This window comes from Ammospiza nelsoni, chromosome 18, assembly GCF_027579445.1.
Source record: "Ammospiza nelsoni isolate bAmmNel1 chromosome 18, bAmmNel1.pri, whole genome shotgun sequence".
Taxonomy (NCBI): Eukaryota; Metazoa; Chordata; class Aves; order Passeriformes; family Passerellidae; genus Ammospiza; species Ammospiza nelsoni.
Window position 1 is genome coordinate 3,791,967 of NC_080650.1, and position 15,720 is coordinate 3,807,686.

At 55.6% G+C, this 15,720-nt stretch overlaps 1 protein-coding gene across 6 annotated transcripts in view; it reads left to right on the forward strand.

Annotated features, from left to right (window-relative positions):
• Positions 1–5,121: 5,121 nt before the first annotated feature.
• The window catches only part of RPH3A (rabphilin 3A), a 32,614-nt gene continuing 22,015 nt past the window's right edge, over positions 5,122–15,720 (forward strand). For 5 of the 6 annotated variants that reach the window (XM_059485314.1, XM_059485317.1, XM_059485318.1 and 2 more), the window contains exons 1-4: positions 5,122–5,257; positions 12,663–12,860; positions 13,632–13,646; positions 14,800–14,934. In XM_059485314.1, the coding sequence (XP_059341297.1) occupies positions 12,784–12,860; positions 13,632–13,646; positions 14,800–14,934 (227 nt within the window). In that variant the 5' untranslated portion in view covers positions 5,122–5,257; positions 12,663–12,783. Of the gene's footprint in view, positions 5,258–7,605; positions 7,770–12,662; positions 12,861–13,631; positions 13,647–14,799; positions 14,935–15,720 lie in introns of those variants that run through there. The other variant, XM_059485315.1, reaches the window with a different exon arrangement.

A 15,720-nucleotide genomic window follows, 5' to 3' on the forward strand; every position in this document is an offset into this window, starting at 1 on the left:
ATCCATGTGCTGGGAAAGGGCGGAGGAGCCGCCAGCTGAAATCCCCTTCTGGACAGGCTGATCCCTGTTCCGTGCGCCGCCAGAACGGCAGGATGGATATTCCTGGAGCCAGCAGACACCCGCCGTGCCGGGCTCGTCCTTCCCAGTGTAAAATTTCCATTTGGGAGCGGGATGAGAGCGGGGCGATGCTTCCCTGGAGCCGCCCCCTCTGCACGGGAGAGCGCTCCCGGCTCTGGGAATGCAGCCTGGACACGGCTGGAGCTGGGAATTGATGCGGGTGGATCAAAAATCGGCCTGAGCTGCGAGCTGGGATCTCTTCCCATCAAATCTGCCACGTGGGGATCGTCCTTGGTCACCGGCTGGTGCCACAGGGACGCGGGTTTGGGGGACAGCAGCACCTCCAGGAGCCCGGGCACATCCTGGGGCTGGCGATTTTGGGATGCCCACCCCAGCATCCCAAATCCCGGGATGGCAGCTCCCTGTCCACCCCGGGGCTGGCGATTTTGGGATGCCCACCCCAGCATCCCAAATCCCAGGATCGCAGCTCCCTGTCCACCCTGGGGCTGGCGATTTTGGGATGCCCACCCCAGCATCCCAAATCCCGGGATGGCAGCTCCCTGTCCCCATCCCTTCCCCGGGGCTGGCGGCTCCCCAGCCCGGGCACGGCAGCAGCCCCCGGCCGTGGGGATGGGGAGTGCAGAGAGGCTCTATTTTAAACCACCGCTGTGGGTTGGTGACCTAGAAAAGCAGCTCCGGGAGCAGGAGTGTGAAGTCCAACCTCCCCCGCTGCGAGCGGGGCCGCCGAGCACAGGGTGACCTAAATAAAGCCACGGAGAGGGGTCGGGGGTGCTGAACCCCTAAATTAAACCGTGGAGAGGTGTCAGGGGTGCTGCTTCCCCAAGTAAAATCAGGGAGAGGTGTCTGGGGTGCTGATTCTCTAAAAGAAATAATGGAGAGGTGTCTGGGGTGCTGCACCCCCATATTAAACCATGGAGAGGTGTTGGGAATGCTGTTCCCCTAAACAGAACCATGGAAAGGTGTCAGGGGTGCTGCTTCCCCAGATTAAATCAGGGAGAGGTGTCTGGGGTGCTGATTCTCTAAATGAAGTCATGGAGAGGTGTCTGGGGTGCTACTCCCCCAAATTAAACCATGGAGAGGTGTTTGGGGTGCCTCTCCCCTGAATTAAACCACGGAAAGGTGTTGGGAATGGTGCTCCCCTAAATTAAACCATGGATAGGTGTTTGGGGTGCTGCTTCCCCAAATAAAATCAGGGAGAGGGGTCGGGGGTGCTGCTCCCCCAAATTAAACCATGGAGTTGTTTTGGGAATGCTGTTCACCTAAATTAAACCATGGAGAGGTGTTTGGGGTGCTGCTCCCCTAAATTAAACCATGGAGAGGGATCAGGAATGTTGCTCCCCTAAATAAAACCATGGAGAGGTGTCAGAGGTGCTGCTCCCCTAAGTAAAGTAACGGAGAAGTGTCAGGGGTGCTGCTCCCCCAAATTAAACCATGGACAGCTGTTGGGAATACTGTTCCCCCAAATTAAACCTTGGAGAGATGTTGGAAATGCTGTTCCCCTAAATGAAATAATGGAGAGGTGTCTGGGGTGCTGCTCCCCCAAATTAAACCATGGATTTAATTGTGTCAGGGGTGCTGCTCCCCCAGCCCCAGGTTTGCAGCTCAGCACCCTCCCAGCACCATCCCTGTGGGTTTCAGAGGGATAAGAGGAGTTTAAATGGATAAATTCCCGTGTTTGGGAAGGAGGCAGCAGGAGCAGCTCTGGGGGGTCCCTCCCTCTGGAGGTTATGGAATAAATCCATGGAATATTTCAGCAAAGCTGCTGCTCCTCGTGGAGGGGTGGGAGGGGAGATGAAGCTGAAGAGGAAGCTGCTTCCTCCCCTCTTTTTAAATGCGCTGTCAGGAGGAATTTCAATTATTTAAAGCTCACAGGTACGTGCTCCTTGCAGCCTCAGAAATGAAACAAGGCCCAGCTCTCCCCAGCCCCAAACCCAGGAAGGTTCTGGGCCGCTGCCTTCAGCTGAGTGCAAGACAAGCCAATTAATTAAATCAATAAATAAGTTCTCCTAATCCCATTAACAAAAGAGGAGCCGGAGATTAAATCTTTGATGGCACTTGCTGCAAAATTAATGCAGGCAGCCTGTGAGGAAATGTATTCTTCTCCTCACCTCGGCAAGGATAACAGCGCAGTTTTATAGGGCAGGGCGTTATCAGGGATGGGAAATGGATGTAAAACCAGCAGAGAACTCATTAAAAGGGTGTAATGAGCTGCAGACACAACGAGCTGGGCCTGCTGAGCTCGGGGCTCTGCCAGATCCTGCCTGTGCCACCACTGGGAGGGGACATGGGCGTGTTGCTGTGGGGTTTGGGGTTCCTGTTTGGGGTTTTCTCAGCTTTGGGGTGAGGCAGGAAGTGCCTGGGAAAGGGAATTTTCACCCAGGGTGGGAAGGAGCAGAGTGGGATGGTGGAGCTGCAGGAAGTGCCAGGGAAGGGGAATTTTTCACCCAGGATGAGATGGAGCAGGGTGGGATGGTGGAACATCCTCCCTGCAGAATTTCCCTGTGATTCCTGGCAGGTTGGGAGCAGGGGACTGACAGCCCAGGGGGAGGCACAGGAGGTGGTGAAAAACACCCTGGAAGCCTCCCAAGGTGCTGCTCCTCCTCAAGAGGAGAAAATCCCTTCCCCAGCCCTTGGAGCTTCCCTGCGGTGCCGCCGAACCGAGGGACAAGGGGGGGAAATTCCTTTCTTCTTTTTCCATATTTTTGGGTTTTTTTTTTATCCCAGCACTTTCACTGGGGGGATGAATCAAGGATGCCTCCTTTGGTTTGTGCCTGGTTTGGTGTTTTCTCAGGGTGGGATGGAGGGTTGGAGGTGTTGATGAAATGGGGGAGGATCCAGCTGTGTCCTTCAGAGAATTCCCAGCGATGGTTTTCTCCTGCTCCAGCCTAAATCTTGGCTTGGGGTTTTCTCTCCTGGAAAAAGGAGATGCAAACTCTGTGGTCCCCAAAGTTCTGCGACAACATCACTGGATTCAGGTCCTGCTGCTCCCATCACTCCTTCTCCATTCTCCTCCTCATCTTTTCCCTGGAGGAGCTGCTCTGGGAGGCTGGGCATGGATTTGGGCGCTGGATTGTGGATCCTTTCCCATCTTTCTTGTGTTTTTGAATTTAACTCATTGGGGCTGCTCAGGGAGGGCCTGAAGTGCTCCTGATTTATTTTCCCAGTATTGGAATCAGTGACAGCAGAGTTATCCAGAGTTTTTGTGGGCCAGAGAATTTATCCATTGCCACCGGCACTCTTTTCATCCTTCAATGAATATATAAATAAATATACAAACGAATATTTAAAAATAATATAAATAATAAAATAATTATAATATAAATATATATATAAATTATAAAATAATTACATTATAAATTATAAAATATAAATGAACACAAAACCAAATGAATATAAAATAAATATATACATGTATATAAAAATATAAAATATATGTATATACAAATATGTGTATATAAACACAAATATAAAATATATTTATATAAACCTATAAAATATATACATAAATGTATAAATGAATAAATAAATGAATAAATGAATATAAAAATGAATATATAAATAAATATATAGCCCTCCCTGCTTTGATCCACTGGAGGATCTGCCAGACTGCCAAACTGTACTTCCAATTCCACAAAAAAAAATTCCAACTGGCTCTTTTTATTTCTGAAGAGGGGCTAAAAAAAGGAGAGTGGAAGTGCCAGGGATTTAGAACAGACAAGTGCAGGTGTTGCTTTGTTTCCTTTCTGTAAAGCCACTTTTAGATCTGATTTTCAAATTGCTGCAGCTTTTTTTCTCCAAGGAAGGTGTCAAGACAGATCAGCTTGAAAGTGCCTGTGCTGCTCTCTCTGAGTGTTTTGCATAAGTGAGGCAATTCTTTTTGCTAAATAAAAACACAGAGTTGGGCCTGGAAGAGGAGAAAATGTCCATCAAGGATCCAGCTGATGCCAATCAACACTCAGCCTTCAGTGCTGCAATCCTTGCCTGGCTGAAGGCAGGGAAAAGCTCCATCCTTCAAGGATTTCTCTCTCCAGGGATTTCTGTTTACATCCCCCCCAAAAGCAGGGTTTCCATGAGGGAGGTTTAATTGCAGCTGGGGAAAAAACCTTTTATGGGGAAAGTGGTGAAATGCAGCTGGAGGAATGAGGAACTTTGCTCCCCCAAGGTCTTGGCCAGAGGCAGCGTGGTCCTGGGGCTCAGGGGGTCTCTGGGATTTGGGAAGGGCTGCCAGGCTGTGGGATCTGCAGGAATCTGGGAGGGGCAGCAATTCCCACAGCTTTTGGGGGATGCTGCAGATGAGGAGACTGTAGGATCTTAAAGCTCATCCCATTCCACCCCTCCATGGGCAGGGACTCCTTCCACCATCCCAGGGTGCTCCAAGCTCTGTCCAACCTGGCCTTGGGCACTTCAGGGATCCATGGGCAGCCACAGCTTCTCTGGGCACCCTGTGCCTCACAGGGAAGAATTCCTTCCCAATATTCCATCCATCCATCCATCCATCCATCCATCCATCCATCCATCCATCCATCCATCCATCCACTTTGGCAGTGGGAAGCCATTCCCTGTGTCCTGTCACTCCATCCCTTGTCCCAAGTCCCTCTCCAACTCTCCTGGAGCCCCCTGAGGCATTGGAAGGGGCTCTGAGCTCTCCCTGGAGCCTTCTCCTCTCCAGGTGATCATTCCCAGCTTTCCCAGCCTTGGGGCCTTCTTTGTGTCCCTCTGGACCTGCTCCAGCAGCTCCAGGGGCTCTGGGACCCCAGAGCTGGGGGTGGCTCTGCAGGGGAGGGGGGCTCACTTGGGATGGGATGGGATGGGATGAAAGGGGGATGGAAGATGAGGGTGGGAGAGGGTTGTGGAGGAGAATGAATGGAAAACACAGGGAGGGGATGGGCTGGAGGAGAGGGCGAGCGCAGGGGGTCCCGCTGTCCCCCCAGTCCGGGGGGCAGTGCCAGAAGGGGCCGAGCGGCTGCGCCTGGGCGGGGGGCGGCTCCTGGGGGCGGCCCCGGCCGTGTCCCCTCCCGTGTCCCCTCCCGTGTCCCCTCCCGTGTCCCCTCCCCGCGCCCTCCGCAGTGCTGGAGCCGCGCAGCGCCAGCGCGGCCGAGCGCGGGGAGCGGCCCCGCAGCGCCGGGACCCCCCAAAACCCGGCACCCCCGGGACCCCCAGACCCGGGAGCCCGGCCCAGGTAAGGGGGGATCGGGGCTCCGCCATCGCCGCAGCGCGGGGGGATCTCCGGAGCCACCGCAGGGACAGGGATGGGGATGCGGCTCTGGGGCTCGGGATGCTGCTCCGGGGGTGCTCCGAGCCCCGCACCCCGCTCCCGGCCCCGGGGAAAGTTGCGGCATCCCGGAGCGCGGGGCGGGCGGAGGTGACACCGCCGGGGGTGGCAGCGGTGTCGCCGGGGGTGGCGGCGGCCGGAGGGGTCCCCGGCGGGGGTGTGGGGGTGGCAGCGCCCCTGGGAGCGGATGGGGCGAGGCTCTGGGTGCCGCGGCTCGTCCGGGCAGTGTGCGGGCAACTTTGAGGCGTGTTGGGCGTTTGCGGGGGTTGAAACCCCCAAAATTGGGGTTTTTCCCCCGTTCCCGGAGTGTGCCCGGCGGTGGCACCAAGGCTGAGCCCCTTATCCCAGAATCCTGGCAGTGAGGGGATGCGGGGAGAGCCCTGACGCTGCTGCTGGGACATTTTGGGGGGCTCTGCTCCCTGTCGGGGCTCTGCAGGGGCATCAGGGTGGCCCGCGGGCTCTGGCAGGTGCTGCTCCTTTCCCAGGATGGACCGAAGTGATGCAAAGGGCACCAAAAACCTTTCTGGCGTAGCCAGGAGGCAAAACCTCCTCGGGAATGAGGCTGAGGCTGCTGGAAGCTGTCTCTCCCAGCGATGCGTTCTTCCAGAAAAGGCACCTGATTGTGTCGCTTTGCTGGTGTCTTTCTAATAATTCTGGTTATAGGCTGGAGCAGCAATTTGTCTTTGTGTGGTGATGAACGCTCCTTGGTTTCCCTGCTCTGAGCAAAGGCGGCTGCCCCGGCCGTGCCTCTGCTCGGGGCTCGGGCCATGCCACGCTGCTCCCGGGATCCTGGGAATGTGTGTGGATCAGCCTGATCCCCCTCTTCTCATGAGGTTACAAGGAAAAACAAAAAAAAAACAAAAAAAACCCCAAAAAAAACCAAAAAACAAAACAAAACAAAAAAAAAACCCAAAAAAACAAAAAAAACCAACAAAAATCAAAATTAACAGATAAAGCTTCCAAACGCGGCCAGTTGGCTCCAGGGATGCAGAGATGAGAACAGATGAACCATTTGCTTTAATTACTGGTATCAAAAGCCCAGGCTGCAGCTTAGCCTGAAAATAAATATTGTTAATGTTGTGACACTGGGCTCTGTTTGATGATGCATCACTCATCCGGGAGGGATTCAGCGAGCTGCGAGGCTGACTCAGACCCGCTCAGCCTTTCCGTGGGGAGCGCTCAGCCCCACTCGCGGCACCGGGAGTCGCTGTCGCATCCCGTGGGCGCCGGGCCGGGCATCCCGCGGCACCGGGAGCGCCGCAGAGCCTCGGGCAGCGCTGGGCGATGCGGTGGGAGCTGCTGGTGTCACCTGCAGGGTGGGCATGCAGGGAATGCCAGCCCCACAGCCCTGAGTGCCACCTGCAGGGTGGGCATGCAGGGAATGCCAGCCCCACAGCCCTGAGTGTCACCTGCAGGGTGGGCATGCAGGGAATGCCAGCCCCACAGCCCTGAGTGCCACCTGCAGGGTGGGCATGCGGGGAATGCCAGCCCCACAGCCCTGAGTGCCACCTGCAGGGTGGGGATTCGGGGAATGCCAGCCCCACAGCCCTGAGTGCCACCTGCAGGGTGGGCATGCAGGGAATGCCAGTCCCACAGCCCTGAGTGCCACCTGCAGGGTGGGCATGCAGGGAATGCCAGTCCCACAGCCCTGAGTGCCACCTGCAGGGTGGGCATGCCGGGAATGCCAGCCCTGCTCGGTGCCGGCTCCAGCTCCTCTCCCTGCTCCTTCACACACTTCTCTTTGCTCTCCTGGCCGTGGCAAAGGTTTTATTTTTTGGTGTGGATGCCCCTTTGCCAGCGAGGGTGACAGCCCGGAGCCCACCGAGGGCTCTGCGTGGGGTGAAACATTCCCGGTTTTGGAAAGGGTGAAGGGTGGAAAACTGCTGCGGGAGCGATGGAGAACTGCTGCGGGATGATGCGGGGTCTCAGCCCGGCTCTGTGCTCAAGTTTGGAGTGACCCGTGGTGGGCATGGCACCGATCCTTGTCCCCCGTGTCCCCCGTGTCGCCACAGCAGCGGTGACCCCCGGGCCAGCCCCGGCTCGGTGCCCTCCGCAGCCCGGTGACGCTGTCACTGCAGTCACCGCTAATTAGCGCTGATGGTAATGAACTGCTCCAGGTGCTCCCAGCCGAGCCCAAAAGGGCTGGGAAGGGAGGGAAGGGAGGGAAGGGAAGGAAGGGAAGGAAGGGAAGGGGCTTGGTTCCCCCAGGCCGGGCTGATGAATTCCCCGCCTTCCCCAGGCCGGGGAGTGGCCGTGCTGGCTGATAAAGGGTCGGGGGCAGCGATTCCCTGGCTGCGGTGGGGCTGTGTGGCTGATAAAGGGTCACTGATAGGGGCAGCCATTCCCTTCTCCATCCCCGGCAGGTTTGGATGCAGCTCTGTGGATCTGGGGTGCCGTGATGGGGGCTCCGTGAACCCAGGTACGGAGTGGGGTGTGGGGAGGAGAGAACGGGAAAAAGCGGGAGAACGGGATGAACCGGGAGCCCGGAGTGTCCCGAGCTGGTGGCTTTGTGCTCCTCCCTGCCCGTGGCCCTTGGGGACGGTGACATTGCGGTGCTCAGGGGTCCCCCAGTAGTGGGACCCCTCCCCACTGCCCAGCCCCGCTGTGGCTCCTGTGGGTGACACCGCAGCCCTGCGCCACCCCTGCTGGGCACTGTCACCCTCCTGCACCTGCCGCCACCTCCGAGCTCACCTGGATCTTCCCAGCCTTTCCCCAGGGCTGATCCTGTCGCTGCCCCAGGGTCCCTGCTGGAATTCTGGTGGCTCTGGCCACTCTCCCTGTCCCTGGCGCTGAGGGTGCGATGCCAGCTCGCCGTGCCCGAGCCCTGCAGGGATCTTCCCGTTGCTAAGCAGCTCCTGAGGAGCGATGGCAGCACCGGGTGGGCTCAGAGCTCACCTGCATCTGCCCGGGTGAGGTGGATACACCCAGCAGTGGGTTATTTATTTAATTTTTAATTAATTTTTTTTTTTTGCCGTTGTCTTTCCTGTAATTAATCAAGGGGAGTAAATCCTTGTGACAGCATCCTAACAGTGTTTGGTTTGAGAGGGAGCTGCTGGAGGAAATGTCAACGTGCTGCTTAAACAAAATTGACTGAGCTGCTGCTCAGCTGCCTTTGGGACGAGGCTTTGTCTGGAGGATGAGCTGGGAATTCAGGGGGCGAGGAATAAAGGCAGTTCTCAGCCCCTCGTGGGGATTTGGAGGCAGCAGTGCCATCAGCCAAGCCACAAGGAGTTGGTGTTCCCCAAGACTCCCAGAGGCTGTGGTGTGGATTTAACCAGAGGGCACTGGAGGCATCGCTTTGCTTTTCCTGTCTCTGCTCCCTCACCGTCACCTGTGGACTGAGGCTGTCACACTGAGCTTTAATTAACTCATTAGCAGCACTCTGAGCAGGGGAGTTGTGGGGTTCCCTGCGAGGGTTTGGTGTGGAGCTCAAGGATGAGGTGACCCCAGGGCTGCGGCTCTGGGTCTCTCCCAAAAGCTGCATCCCCAGGAACCCTCAGCTCCCGTGGGACAATCAAGGGTCTGATCCCACACTGAGGAGGTGGGGACACACGGGGTGTGCTGCCACGGCTGTGGCACCTCTGGGACTGTCCTGTCCCTTGCCCAGGTGTCTGGGAGGAGCTCCAGCCCCAGCCAGCTGAGCTCTGCCTCCCTCCTTCCCTGCTGCTTTTACAGCAGAGCCCGGGCTGTGGGCTGCTCCCTGAGCACCATCCGTGGGCAGATTGCCCAATTTTGCCCAAACTTTCTACAAGAATTTGCACATGATGACACCAATGCTGGAATTTTGGGATTTGAGGGAGTTTGGGTGTGTGGGACCCTCTATGGCTGGGCTGCCCTCCTACCCCTCCCTGCAGATCCCCCTGCAGTGTTCCACAGCTGCTCCTGCAGCTATTTTGGGGAATATTTCCCCTTTTTCCTCCCCTCTGCAGGTAAATCCAGCAGTGCCAAACCCTGCTTGGAGCAGAGGACAGTGGGGACTTGCTGCCTGTCCCTGTAGCCATGAGGGCGTTCCACAGGGAATGGTGTGGGGTGGGCAGTGGGAAAACTCCTTTTCCTGGGAAAGGACGAGCCTGGATGTGGGGTGTGGTGTCTGTGCCAGGTGTCTGGGCAGCATCTGGAATTCCCTGTGGTTTGCAGCCCTTCCTGGGTGCCAGGCATGGAGCAGGGCAGGATCTGGTGCTGGTGGACTCTGGAGATGGCTGGAAATGTCTCCAGGAGCTGGGAAGGGTTTCCAGCCCATCTTGGTGTTTTGGGATGTGTGCCCTGAGTGCTGGGGAGACAATTCCAGCTTTGGCATCTGCTCATCTGGGTGGGTCCTTGTCACCCCAAATTGAGCCCCATTAATCAATTCCATCCTCATCCCCAATTTTTCCACCCCTGGCTCCAGCTGTGGATCATAAGACCACTCTGATACCAACATGCAAACCCCACCATCCCAACAGAGAATCAGTTTGGATCCATCCCACTTCCAAACCTCCTCCTTGCCGAGGACACCCAAGAATCTCCCACCTGGCACCAGAGCAGCAGCTTGGGTTGGTTGGTTGGGGTCTGGCTGCTGCTCCGTGTTCCAGGTGAGCGGACAATGCCCCAAAATCTGCATTTTTCCACCCAGATTAATCACATCAGGCTTTGTCAATGGAAAAATTACCTCATCATTGGCACTGGCAGGTGGTGAGAGCAGCAGACTTATTCAATATTTAAGAAAGCTGCATTGCAGAGCTCAGGAGGCTGGAGGGAGAAATAGGTTGCCTGTGTCAGTGTCTGCTGCTGGAGACAATCTCTGCAGGCATCGGCTGGCAAGCGTGGAGCTGGCTGCACAAACCTCACCCTCGCCCTGGCAGCGTGGGAAAGATGGGATTTTCTCTCTTCCCCCCTGGTTTGGCATTCCCAGGTGGCTCCTTGGGGACGCTGGGCTCCCTGCAGGTGCCCAGCTGTGGGTGGTTCTGTGCCCTGCAGCTCCATGGGGTGGGATGGGCTCATTCCATGGACATCCCCCTGCCTTCCCAGCCCTGCCACAGCTGCTGGAGGGTGAGTGGGACCTGCTGAGCCCTCACACTGCCCCTGCCAGGTTTTGGGTGCTGGCAGCGAGAGGGATCCACGGGAGGCATTCAATCCCCTTTTATCAAAGCACGGCCGAGTCCAGGGGCTCTGTCACAACAGCAGCAATGGAGCTGCATGATTGGAGTCATGTGGCCCTTCCTCAAGGCCACAAATTAAGACCTCACTGCTATTCCTGGCTCTGCCCAGGACGTGCCACGCTGGCGCCGGCGGGAGCTGCCAGCATCCCTCGGAAAACCTCGGCATGAGGCACCTCCTCCCATCCCCTCCAACACCAGGGCAGCAGATCCGGGACCCCTCGGGGTCAGCCAAACCCTGGAAGGTCTTGGCACCCCTGCTAGGTTTGGGATATTTCCATTTCATTAAGGAAACGCTGCTGCATCCCATCGATCCCCGCTTGGATGGCCACATCCTGCTGCTCAGGAGCCAGGGTTTGGCAGGGGAGGGGGGAAGAGCCACCCTGAGCTGTTGTTTTGTTCTTTCCCATGTGCTAAAAATGCTGGAAGAAGCATTAGGGCAAGCGGGGGTAGTTGCTGGAAGTAATGCAAAGTAGATTTTTCCAAATCTATTATTTATAGGTGGAGAAAGGGATTGTGTATTCCTCCAGGAGCAGCAAAAGCAGAACAGAACGCTCCTGGCCTCGCTCTTATGAGCACAAAGTTCCAGTTGGGCTAAAGAGTTTTCCTTCCTGATCCTTCTTGGCTAGGAAAAACCAGGGATTTTCCACTCTTTTTCCCTGTTGCAGGGTTGGGGTGGACATTGGTGACCTTGGGACAGTCCCTTTCCCACCTGCATCTCCCCAAAAACAGGAGAGTTCCTTTCCCACCTGCATCTCCCCAAAAACAGGACAGTCCCTTTCCCACCCGCATCCCCCCCAAAACTGGGTGCTGGCACTGCGGTGCTGCCCCTGCTCCCTGCTCAATCTCTGCCCACCCTGGGATGTTTCATTCCCAGCAGGAATTCTGTGCTGCAGTGCGGGTTCTGGAGGTGGTGGTGGGGACTTAAATGAACAATTTCCTTCGTTAAGTGACCTTGTTAATTGGAGCCTCCTGCTCTGGCACGGGAACAGGCGCTGTGTGAACCAGCAGAGCAATAATTACCCACGTGCTTCGCTTCTCCTGCTTTTCCAAAAATACTTTTTTTGCATCCCCCAAGTTTTCCATGGAGCCAAGGTGAGCCTCAAGCCTCCACAACTCCTCAGGGAGTGATGAGGAACCTGCAGAGCATTTTTTCCCTTTTTGGGTGTTGGGTGTTTTTTCCTGGCTTGGAGCTGGAGCAGTTTTGCAAGCTCCCATTTTCCATAATTTCCTTGGTATAACCCCCCAAATTTCTCTGCTGGAGTTTTGCTGGAGTTGCTTTGTGCCCTACAAAGGTTCATTTTACCAGTGTGGGCAGAGCTCTGGTCCTGCTGGGATGCTGATTTTAGGATCTGGTGGGATGAGGGGAACTGAGAGGTCTCTTCCAGGCAGGGAGGAATCCAAGGCAGCATCATCCCAGGGCAGCAGGATGGGAAGGAAAATTTTCCGTGGGCTGGGAGCAGCCTCATTGTCCATAGCTGGACTCTGCAGAGGGTTTTTGTGAGTTTTTTAGCTCTGCTGCAGGCAAATCTATCAAATCCCTGTTTTTCCCTCAGAAGAGATGATGGATGAATGGATCCATCCATCCCCATCCCCCTGCAGTGAGTAGGAGCAGTGGGTGGAGGGGCAAAACCCCTCCAAAAATTGGAATAAAGTAACAATCAGGCTGTGGATTCGACATCCATTGGGATTTTAAGGAGAAGGGTTTGGAGAACCCTCTCTGGATGAGCCTTTGGGGAGGAGTGGACAGATACTCCTGTTTGAGTCCTGGTGCTGTGTGTTCCCTCCTGGATCCACTTGGCAAAAACTTCAGTAAAACCAAAATGGGAAAGGAGGAGGTTTTGTTTTTCTAGAGGGAAAAAAGGTGTTGTTTTGGTTTTTTTTTTTTTTTTTTTTTTAATGCTGGAATTTGGGGAGAAAGTTTCCTCGTTTGCAGCTGTTTCTCCGAAATGGATCCCCCTCTTCCCTCCTGGCTCTGAAGCCTCATAATTAATGTGAGGTTGGGCATTCATTAATTACATCCAGGCTGTGCTGCCCTCATGGGAAGGAGGTGACTGGAAGCTCTCAACACTCAGACTCAAGTGACATTCCTGCTCCAAACCCTCTTACAATCCCACAAACAAATCCTTTCCCAGCGTGATTTTCAGGGATAATTTTTTGCTGTTTTTCCCCTACAGCCTGGCTGGGAGCTCCACTCCCTCGCTGGCCCCTGGCAGCAGAGTGTCTGAAGTCCCTGCAGTGCCGGGTTGGTGACAGCCAGCAGGGCACTGCTGTCCCCAGGCTCTGGTGTGGCCGGCGATGACCGACGCGGTGCTGGGCGGCTCCTCTGACCGGTGGATGTGCCCCAGTGACAGGACCATGTCCCTCCGAGCCAGGTGACAGCAGGGACACTCCCAGCGAGGGTGGGGACACCAGTTCTCCCCGTGGGGACACCAGGAGTTGGTTCAGTGCTGTTGCATGGGGGCGTTTTGCTGGGTTTGTTCCCCAGCGCCCTGAGCTGTGAGCGTGTTCACAGGGGTCTGAGGAGGAGGGAAGCGATGAGGATCTGACTCCGTGTTTCAGAAGGCTTGATTTATTATTTTATTATATATATTATATTAAAACTATACTAAAAGAATAGAACAAAGGGTTTCATCAGAAGGCTGGCTAAGAATAGAATAGGAAAGAATGATAACAAAGGTTTGTGGCTCGGCTCTCTGTCTGAGCCAGCTGACTGTGATTGGTCATTAATTAGAAACAACCAACATGGGCCAATCACAGATGCACCTGTTGCATTCCACAGCAGCAGATAATCATTGTTTATATTCTGTTCTTGAGGCCTCTCAGCTTCTCAGGAGGAAAAAAATCCTAAAGAAAAGGATTTTTCATAAAAGATGTCTGTGATATTGAGCAAGGTGGAGGGGACAGAGCCGGGGTGTGCAGGGACATGGAGCTGTCCCTCTGTCCTGGCACCCTGCAAGGTGATGCCATGTCCACTCTGGAGCAGGATGGGGGCTGGGTTTGGTGCCTGGAGGTTTGGGGTTGCTCTTTGGGGGCATTTGGGCTCCATGGGGAGGGACCAGGAGTTGGGGACTGTCACTGGCTGGGCTCTCCTCATCCCCGCTCTCACCTAATCCTTGTTCCCTCTCCCTCCCTGTGCTTCCCAGCAGCGAGAAGGAGCAGTAAGTATCTTTTATTTTTCACTTATTCCTCTTTTCCTGCTGCTTTGATGGTCAGGGAAAAAACTGGGTTTGCACGTAAAAAAAAAAATTAAATTTGGGAAGTGTCGCACTAAGGATTTTAATGAGCTTAAGGCTCAAGGCCATGTGGGTCTGTTAATCCAGAGAGGAAAAGAGCCAGGAAAGGTCTGTGGACGAGCAGGGAGGTGAGGAATGTTTGCCTTTTGCACCCCTGAGTGGCAGACGTGTCCCTGTCACCAGGTTAGCACTGCCTGACACCCAGGCTGGGAGGGAGAGAGGATCTTTGGGAATGGTGTTAGAGGGACAAACACTCCCATGTTTGGAGAAATGTTCCCAAAAAAAAGCCACCCACTCCTGCAGAACCACCCCAGTCCCGTGGCTGCCAGGACTGGTGTTCCAGGAACGGAAAGATGCTCCAAAGGAAATGTGGAAATAATGGGAATGGCTCTGAAAAGGGGTTTTCCCTCTGTATGAAACCAATATTTCCATATGAAAGCCCCTAAAAATGGAGATCAGAGCTCCCAGCTGTGGGTGGGGGCTCATTGCAGGCTGGATGGAATCTGAAGGACGGGGAGGTGGATTTGGGGTTTGGAGGATGGGGAGATGGGCTGATTCTAGGGTCTGGAGGATGGGGAGGTGGGCTGGGTTCGGAGTTTGTAGGATGGGGAGCAACGCTGATTTGGGGATTTGGAGGATGGGGAGGTGAGCTGGGTTTGGGTCTGGAGGATGGGAGAGCAGGGCTGATTTTGGGATTTGGAGGGATGGGGAGGTGGAGTGAGTTTAGGGTCTGGAGGATGGGGAGGTGGGCTGGGTTTGGAGTTTGTAGGATGGGGAGCAATGCTGATTTTGGGGTTTGGAGGATGGGGAGGTATGCTGAATCTGGAGGATGGGGAGCTGGGCTGGGTTTGTGTTTTGGCACCTGGGCACAGCCAGGGGTGGGTTTGCAGGATGGGGAGCTGGGCTGGGTTTGGGTTCTGGAGGATGGGAATCTAGGCTGGGTTTGCAGGATGGGGAGCTGGGCTGGGTCTGGGATCTGGAGCATGGGTAGCTGGGCTGGGTTTGTGTTTTGGCACCTGGACACATCCAGGTGTGGGGTGGATCCGTGTCTGGATCCCTGTCCCCGCTGTCCCCGCAGGCTCCCGGCGGGATGGGCGGCGCAGCCCGAGCGGCAGCGCAAGGGCGAGGAGCTGACGGACGAGGAGAAGGAAATCATCAACCGGGTGATCGCCCGCGCCGAGAAGATGGAGGAGATGGAGCAGGAGCGCATCGGGTACGGCGGGCTGGCGACACCCGGGGGGGACACGGCGGGGACACGGGGGACCCAGGGGTGGCTCCGCTTGGCTGCTCTCCTGGGCAGCAGCCTCTGCACTGCGGAGCCGCTCCTGGAGGAGCCTGCGGGGGATTTTGGGCTCTGGCCAGGAGGAACCAGGCAGGGAGGGAGCGGGTCTGAGTGCCTCGGGGGGCTGGAGCCTTCTGCTCCCATCCCAGGGATCACTGAGATTTTTTATCAGCGAAAAGGGATCATTGATAGCAGCTCGCTGCTTGTGCAGTGCTGAGGCAGAGCTGGAGGAGTTTGAATTCTGGGAATGCTGTTGGAGGGGTGATGGATCCATCTTTGGGGTTAATCCCGCTCTGGAAGGAGGTGTGTGAGGTTCAGGAGGGCTGTGATGCTCGGGTTTGCCAGGCAGGGAGGCAGCAGCGATGCTGGCACTCAGCTGGCCAGGCTGCTTTAGGGAGCTGCTCATGGAAAGCCTGATTTCCTGGGATTTTTCTCTTCTGGGATTTTTCTCTTCTGGGTCCTGGGGTTCCCAGAGCCACTGGTACTTCATTTTCCACCAAGGGCATTCCTGGTGCCCATGCACAGGCTGGGAAGTGCCCCTGTTTCCTTTCCTACCAGGTGAAACGAGCTAAAGCCAAGGTGTCCATCCCCATCCATCCCCTTGCTCTGCTGGGAATGGCTTTCCAGAGGGGATCTCCCTGATCCCATTGGAATCTCCACAATCCTGTTTTCCTGACAGAGGAGCAGTCTCTTCTCACTGACTTTAGGCACCCACTG